General features: G+C 46.2%; 1 protein-coding gene across 1 annotated transcript; it reads left to right on the top strand.

Annotated features, from left to right (window-relative positions):
- The first annotated feature begins 266 nt into the window (after positions 1-266).
- LOC102705832 (putative germin-like protein 3-2) lies at positions 267-1,220 on the top strand. The gene is made up of 2 exons (XM_006659186.3): positions 267-421; positions 498-1,220. The coding sequence occupies exons 1-2, from the start codon at positions 295-297 to the stop codon at positions 1,046-1,048; spliced, it is 678 nt and encodes a 225-aa protein (XP_006659249.1). The 5' UTR covers positions 267-294; the 3' UTR covers positions 1,049-1,220.
- Positions 1,221-8,607: the final 7,387 nt, after the last annotated feature.

The raw sequence follows: 8,607 nt of genomic DNA, 5'->3' as shown, positions 1-8,607 counted from the left end.
CTCGCCGTTGCGTTTGCTCCATGAATGCAATGCATTAGTACGTGCATGTACGTACTATTAGACTGATGATCTCTCTCATGCCCGGAGCGAGCTGGCTAGCCCGAGAAATTCAGATCAGATCGATCACCACCATAATCTTAATTAGGTTTTCCAATTAGCCAGCTTAATCACATGGTTATGGAGCAACCACCCCAGCCCCCAGCTAGCATAAATAGCGGCGTCCTCGATCCTCATCGTGCTCACCTGCATGCACTTCACTTCTTAGCTACAGCCTAGCTAGGTGCTTCAAGTGCCATGGCCAAGCTCCTCGCCACCTTCGTCGTCGTCGTCTTCTTCCTGGGGCTCGCCGCCACCACGCTCGCCGGCGACCCGGACATGCTCCAGGACATCTGCGTCGCCGACTACAAGTCCCTTCAGGGCCGTAAGTCATCCATCACTTCCTCTAGCTCTTGCACGTACATTAATTTGTTCATTGAAATAAACATGAGATCGTGCAGCGCTGCGGTTGAACGGGTTCCCGTGCAAGAGGCCGGAGAACGTGACGGCGGACGACTTCTTCTTCGGCGGGCTGACGAACCCGGCCGGGAACGCCGCCGTGGGGTCGGTGGTGACGCCGGCGAGCGTGGAGAACTTGCCGGGGCTGAACACGATGGGGGTGTCCATGGCGAGGATCGACTACGCGCCGTGGGGGGTGAACCCGCCGCACACCCACCCGCGCGCCGCCGAGGTCATCTTCGTCCTCGAGGGCTCCCTCGACGTCGGCTTCATCACCACCGGCGGCGGCAACAACACGCTCTTCGCCCGCACCGTCCGCAGGGGTGAGGTCTTCGTCTTCCCCCGCGGCCTCGTCCACTTCCAGAAGAACAACGGCGGCTCGCCGGCCGCCGTCGTCTCCGCCTTCAGCAGCCAGCTCCCCGGCACGCAGTCCGTCGCCGAGACGCTCTTCGGCGCCGCGCCGCCGGTGCCGTCCGACACGCTGGCCAGGGCGTTCCAGATCGACGCCGGCACGGTCGAGCTCATCAAGTCCAAGTTCCCGCCCAAGCACTAGGCTGCCGGCACCGGCGAACTTGCTCGCGCTACGTACCATGCATCGTCGTCGTCCTGGGTCTCTGTAGTGCGTACTTCATAAAATTTTAGTTTGCATTTTCTTCATGACCTACGTACCCTACCTACGTAGGGAGGCGTATGTATCTGTCTGTTGCACTAATAAATGAGTTTTTGGCTACCTAATTGCTCTGTTATGACTAGTATATTAATTGCATGAATACAATGAAGAGTAAATAACAGATAATTAACGGCCCCTGACAATTGGGCATGATAATGTGAACATGTGATTCATGTTTAATTCTAGTCTCGCTCATGACCCAGCTTAATTGGAATTGTGTTGTGTAGCATCTAGGGGTTTGTTTGGGGAAGCTTCTGGCGGCTACAATTTCTCACAGAATTTTCATAAGTCAGAAGCTCTCTCAAAGAGTACTTTTCCATATCCAAAAGTCAGAAGCTCCCTCAAACAGAATCTTCGAGAATCTGAAGTTACAAAATACAGAAAATTAAAAGCCATAAGTTGGAAAATTAAAGGCCATAAGTTGGAAAACTCAACTTTTGTATATTCAGAGAAGCTAGCTTCTCAACATCTACTTCTTAGAATCTTAAGTTCCCCAAACATACCCTGTACATGCCTAAACTGTGTTTGGCTCATCCCTAATTAAACCTTGCAAGTATATATGCACGACGTCAGGCACACAGAAACTATTAAAAAGCCTAATGCTAAGGGAGTGTTTAGGTTTAAGGTGACTTATGAAAATTCCATTTATTTCTTTTATCCCTTGGATAACAATCCAATAGTCCCATCACTACAATATTACTTATTTAAAGCAAGATTTTTTCTTATATAAAATGTTGAACAATAAATTACTCCAAACAAACATGAAGTAAATTTACAATTCATACAAATGTGAAAATTACATGTGAGGGTTTTCAGACTTAGCTAAAGAAAATTAAATGTGTAAGTTTATGTGACTGAAAATCACAAATTCTAAAGCGCCTAAGCAAATCCCATAGATTAATAAATAAATGTTTACCTATTTATTATTCTTTTCCTTTATTTTGTAATTTTATCACCCGCATTTAAACAACTAAAATTACTCCAAAATATGTATGTGAACAACACTTTATGCATGACTAATTTTTTAAGTTTTTTAGAAAATTTTTAAATAAAACGGATGGTCAAATGTTGGACATAGAAATTGAAAAGATGAAGTTATTTAGGACGGAGGTAGTATTGCATAAAACAAAAAATGTGTGTAACGGAAGGTCAAATATTGGACATAGAAATTGAAAAATAAAGTTATTTAGGACGGAGGTGGTATTGCATAAAACAAAAAATGTGCGTGCTTCATTGACAATTAACACGAGGATCGAGTTAGTTACACTACTCGATCTCACTCTCTCAGCCCACGCAGTCGCATCGAACCTGAGAATCTGAGATAGACAAATATACATATCTAGCTTCTAGTTCATATTTCACTGATAAGATTGGCCATATATATATATAATTTAATCCATAATCCATCAACCGGCACGTCTCTATTAAGCTATAGTTAATTAGAACTGATCGAAGGATCCATGTATATTCTAGGAGAGTATTAGCAACTCATCTAAATTTTATTATCCATATTGTCATTTGTATGACCATCTAAAATATATTATCTATTCATATCATGCATCACTCCAACATAACATCCATATTGCATCATCCATATATATTTTATTGATGTTTTGGAACTTCATCCTCTCATGTTGATATTGCTCTCTACTCTTGTGATTGGGTGTTGAGATATGGATGGAGGAGAGAGATCATCCATATTTAGAGTTTCTTTTTTTAACATGGATGATGACTTTATTTTTGGATGATATGATAGATGACCTGTTAGAGCTTTTTTTTCACATCATCTATTTTTAGGATGGATGATATGATAGATGATCTGTTGAGTTTGCTCTTAGTTTCTGAGTATCCGGAGTTATATAATCTAGAAAATAAACTAAGCCAGAATTGGAAAACCTAGCTTTTCCAGATCATGAGAAAGTGACTTTTTTATCTTATGCTTCTCATAACATTAAGCTCTCCAAACAAGCCCTTCGTCCCACAGACAATCCATATGATAAAAAAACAGCTTCCACATTTAAATCTAATGATGAAATATACAGCATGTCAGGGTGGTTGAGTGTTTATTTTTTATGAACAAAGTCAAACAGTATATTTGTAAATAAAAAATAATTTATGAATAATAATTTTATAATATATTTTTAGCGATCCAAAAGCCAAGTCTAGACAATAAACTTTAATTAAAAACCTAAATTTAATTATAAATTTAAGATTGAAAATTTAAATTCTGGCTTATAAACGTAAACAGAAGGAAAAAGACCAGAGTGCATATGTAAAACCATAAATTGGTTTTTTTTTCTTTTTCACGGAGAGAGTATTTATAAGCAATGGTACTTCTATCGATTTTTTCGTCCGTCGTCGCTCCTACTTCATTTTGATCGCTGCTAATTGGGGTCTCTTTTCAAACATAAATTTAGCTGGAGCGTCACTCGTCCATTGTACAGGGTGATTGTTTCGTGTTTTATGACATATTTTTAAAAGAAAAATAATTTATCAATAAAACTTTCATATACGTGTTGTTGGTGATCTAAAATTTAAGGCTGAAAATAAATTACGATGAAGAAAATCCTAAAATCTATTCTAAATTTAAGGTTATAAATTAATTTATTTTTCGTATAAACATAAGATAAAACGAAAAGACATGGGTAGTAGAGATCGTTCACTTCTGCCCCCTCTCCTGTCTTCCTCCTTTTATCTCAAATCGTTGTATCTGTAGGGGTCGCGTACTGCTCAGCCTCTTAGTTTTGTCTGCCTTTTTTGTTTGTTTGTTTATAATTCCTAAAAGGGATGATGAATCGCAGTGGTCTTCACGAGAAGAGCGAATATTTCACAATATATTTGGCCATTTGGGCCCCTATCGCTGGTAATAAAAGTAGATTGCATGACTACAAGCTATTTATATTTACTAGCACAATGCACGTGTGTTGCAACTGAAAAAGAAATTAAAATTAGAGCTAAACGCACATATCAATTTGCTTTCCCTTTTAGACAGATCCTTTGATTCCTTTTGGTCATTTGAAAGGATTTGAAGGGACCCGATTTTATAGTAAATTAGTGCACAATTTGGGCTGCATAGCAGCAATAGCAAACCTTGTTATAATGCTAGTGCTAAGTATTTCTAAGGTAGGGCCGACTCCTGTGCATTTTACTGATAGTAAAATTTAATTCATACCAATGATCTATTTTTATCGAACGGCTGTGATTAAATAATACTACTAACAATATTAGGTGTAAGTAGAAATTTAAAGTGGTAATGTCGTCCTTTTTATTGTGGCAAAAAAAAATAAAATTAACAAATACTGCTAATCAAGTAATTAACAAAATAAAAAAATCTTTTTCTACTGGTAGTATAATACTACTAGTAAAATGCTAAGAGTTGCCCTTCTAAGGCCAATCACCCCTAAAACAGAAGATTACACAACCACCAACGTGTAATTCCCTTGCACTCCGACCAAACAAAGAGGCTGTCGACATAAACTACAAAGCTTCTTAATTAGCAAGAAAATGTTCGTATCAACTGTTGACTTTAAATCGAACCTCCCCGCATTGTTTCAGCTGGCTTGTTACGCCCGGAGTTTTCTCCTAAGTCTAAATATGTAAAAGAAATTCGTAAATAACAATTGGCTTAATTAACTCAGGAAAAATCCCTCTAAAAGGAATTAATTTAATTAAATCGAGGTTCGCAAATCAATTAACTAGATTTAAACTCAAATTGCAGAAGTATAAAATTTGGCCAAACAAATTAATTTAAAATTCGGAAAAGTGGGGCTTTTCTTTTTCCCTCCTTTTTCCTTTCTTTTTCCCTTCCTTCTCAAATTGGGCCGAAGTCCAATTTTCCTCCTCTCCCTTTTTCTTTTTTCTCCTTTTTCTTTTTTCTCCTTTTCTTTTCCCTCCTTCCCGGGCCGGCCCAGCCGAGCCGGCCCACCTCTCCTCGCTCGGCCGGCCCAGCCGACCGGCCTCCTCCCCGCACGCGCCTCCCCTCCGCCTGGGCCGCCGCCTCGGCCCAGCTCGCCCGCTCGCGCGCCCGCGCCGCGGCAAAGTCCGCCTCGCCTCCCTCCTCTCTTGCGCCACTAACAGGCGGCCCCGCCTGTCAGCGACCGAACCCGGGTGCCGGCCGAGTCCGCCTCCGCCCCGACTCCTCCGGACGCCGCGCCGCCGCCGCAACGGCCGCCGCCGGGTCCGCCGCATCGTCGACTTGGTCTTCACCGGCCATCCCGCCCTAGCCGGCGCCGTCACCCTATAAAATCCCCGTGCCTCTGCCCCGCCGCCACTTTCCCCCTCTCCGCCCGAAGCTTCCCTCCGTCGCCATCAGCCGCCGATCTCCTCGTCGGCCGTCGGACGTCGCCGCCTACCCGCATCACCACCTCCACCTCGGCTTCGCCGACCTTCCGCTGGCCTTCGTCGCCACCGGTGGTCGCCGAGCTTCCTCGCCGCCTCCTCGCCCTTTTCGCCATCGTGCCCGACTTCGTCGTCCGCGCGTCGCCGTCCGTGCTCGCAACGTCGCCGCCCCGCTTCGTTCGCCATCGCCCGTTCCTCCTCCTCGCCGACGTGCTGCCGCCTTCCATCGCCGCTGGTGAGCTCTCCTCTCCTCTCTCCCTCTTTCTTTCCTCTTCGAAGCCGCTGCCGACCTCCCCGTGCCGTCGGCAAGCGCCAGGAGCCACGCACCGCCGCCGCCGGGTCGTCGCCCGACGTCGTCGCCGTCACGCCGTCGTTGTCGTGCCGTTCGCCGTCACCGCTGTGCGCCACTGCTCCGGTTGCGCCGTCGTCGTGCGCCGCCGCTCCGGTCGCGTCCGCCGCTCGGCCGCCAAGCTGCGTCGCTGCTTGGCCAACGCCACCTCCTCCCGCGCGCAACCATAGCTCCGCTTTCCCCGGTCGCGCCGTCGTTCGCAACGGTCGCCGCCAATCCCGCCGCCCCGCTGCATCCCCCTCCTCTTCCTCCGTGCGCGCGTCGCCCGGCCGTCGCCGCCGTCGCCCGGCACTGATCGATCTCGTCGCATCGGCCGTCGTCGCCGCGCCACCCCGGTGAGCCCGCTCTCCTCCCTTCCTCTGTTTCTTCGTGCCACCGCGAGTGCGCCCCGCCGCTCGCCGTCGACCGACGTCCTCCGCCACCACCCGATCCTGCCGCTCGTCACCGCCCCGAGCCGCGCAACCCCGTCGCCATCTCCGCCTCCTCCGCGCCGACTCGTCGTCGCCGTTCTCGTCGCCGTCCCTTCGCCCGTCACCACCTTCTCCTTCGCCGCCTGCCGGTCGCCGTCCGCCGCGCCGCCCGCTTGTCGCCGCCTTCCCTCTGCCGCCAACGCCGTCTTCCCCTTCTAGTCGGGACCGCCTCCCCCTCCTCTGCTCTGGGCCACTGACGAGTGGGTCCCACTCGTCAGCCGTCCGCCGCCCCCTTCCTCTCTCTCCTCCCCGGGTCCCACTTGTCAGCCCCTCATCCTCCCCTCTCTCCCACCGATAGGTGGCCCCCACCTGTCAGCCGTCAGCCCCTCTCTCCTCCGCTGACGTCAGCAGCCGTATTAATTGCGCAATAAATCAATAAGGTTTTCTGTTTAGTTTAAAAACACAGTTAAACTTCTAAAATTCATAAGTAATTCATCTAGTCTCCGTTTAGGTCCATTCAAGTTTCATTAAATCCAGAAAAATGCCAAGAATCCATTAAAAATAGTTTCTTTCTCTGTTTCAGTAGTTTTTTAGCCTGTTTTGCTTGTTTCGCCTTGTTTGTCGTAGGTTTTGACCCCGTCGCAGCGCCGTTCGTTCCCGAAGTCGTCGCCGAAGTTCCTCGTGGGTCTAAGCAAGGCAAGTGGCACCCTTCTTTGATCATATTGAACCTATGATTATAAAATCCCCGCTTTTACATTCAAACATGCATTGTATTCAAAGGTATTTACTTTATTTATCTATTGGGCATTTACCTTTATATCCGTTGATTCCCACTCATTATTATTGTCATCCCAGGGTTAATTTGACTAGAATTAGGGTTAGTCAATGCTTAGTCATGCTTAGTTCAACTAGCTCACCAGTTATCATTGAATTATCTTTTAAACTTTGATAGACCTTTAATGGTTGTAATCATTATTAATATCCCGTTGTGGATTAATATAACTAAAATATTGCTTATGGTGGGCTGTGGGTGCATGGTTTTGAGAGTTGTGCCCATGGCAATTAAGGACCGGTTCTCAGAAAACTCTGAAGGTCTTACACGTACTAACCACAAGCCAGAATGGGCAACGGTGAGACTCGTAATCTAGTTTGTCCCTATTTGACGTATCGAGGCAAGGGTAGACGTGATGGAGTACGGACGGGCAATCGTGGTGTAACGAAAGCCTCTGCTGCTTCCGGATCTACCAAGGCACAAGAGGGGACTGCCCGACTTGGTGTAAAGGAGGGGGTGAAACCTGAAGTGCGGTGCAATTGTCTAGGGAGGGTTAGGTGAAAGGTCTTATCATAGTTTCCGTACTGAGGTATCGTGGTGATACGTTGGGGCATGGTAACATGCTTGGCATCTATGTCTTGTGGGTAAAGTTGTACACCTCTGCAGAGTAAAACTATTCGAATAGTCGTGCCCGCGGTTATTGGGCGAACTGACAGATTCACTGGGATTAGTTGAACCATTAATAACCTAATTAATCTTGGAACTGGTTTGACTCTGCGCAATGTGGTGTAACGTTGGCAGTGGTTTGGGTTTGTCGCAATGTGGTTTAACGTTGGGCAGAGGGTTGACCCTGTCGCTACGTGGTGTAACGTTCGACAGTGGTCTGGGCCTGTTGCAACGTGGGGTAACGTTGGACAGTGGATGATTATTTTAAATGCCTACTTTATTTTTATTTCAGTCTATTTTATCTACTGTTTTGCTAAATTACTGCAGCTTTGTGCAATTTAACCTTAGTCTATCCCTTGATACCCTATTGCATTCATTATTCTCCCTCTCTCGGGTGTTACTTGTTGAGTACGGTGGTTTATACTCAGCCTTGCTTAATTTTTCCCCCACCAGAGCAAGTGCCAGAGCCTGTGTCAGAAGAAGGTTGTTCCGAAGGTTGAAGTGAGGTTCAGTCCGCCGTCGAGAATGCCTGTGGTGTGGAGCCGTCTTCGCCAGCTGAAGCTGAAGATTAGATGGTCTAGTCTTGTTTTTCTTTTTTTCCGCTGCATTTCGATAGATAATTGTTTTTATTTGTTTTTAAGTCGTGGAACTGTGTATTGATTTGTCATAGTGTGTACTCGGGCTGATGTCTGAACCGAGATTTAATACATGCTATTGTTCAGAAATTTGGTGTAAATTTCTGGGCGTGACATGGCTCCCCATCCCCGTACGTTCAGGCTGCAAGGGAGCCAAAATTGGACATAATTTCAGTTTATCTAAACTTAATTGATCTAGTAAGAGATAATTTCGAGAGGAGAATAAAGTAGGTAAACTGGAGAAAGCAAAGGTGTTGGCGCCTATATATTGC

Source organism: Oryza brachyantha, chromosome 8 (genome assembly GCF_000231095.2).
Source record: "Oryza brachyantha chromosome 8, ObraRS2, whole genome shotgun sequence".
Lineage (NCBI taxonomy): Eukaryota > Viridiplantae > Streptophyta > Magnoliopsida > Poales > Poaceae > Oryza > Oryza brachyantha.
This window is presented reverse-complemented; position numbering and strand designations above follow the sequence as displayed.

Bases quoted from the DNA above. Each gene is read 5' to 3' on its own strand.
- LOC102705832 (XM_006659186.3), top strand. From the start codon at position 295: ATGGCCAAGCTCCTCGCCACCTTCGTCGTCGTCGTCTTCTTCCTGGGG. The intron at 422-497 runs GTAAGTCATCCA...GAGATCGTGCAG, and splicing joins CTACAAGTCCCTTCAGGGCC to CGCTGCGGTTGAACGGGTTC.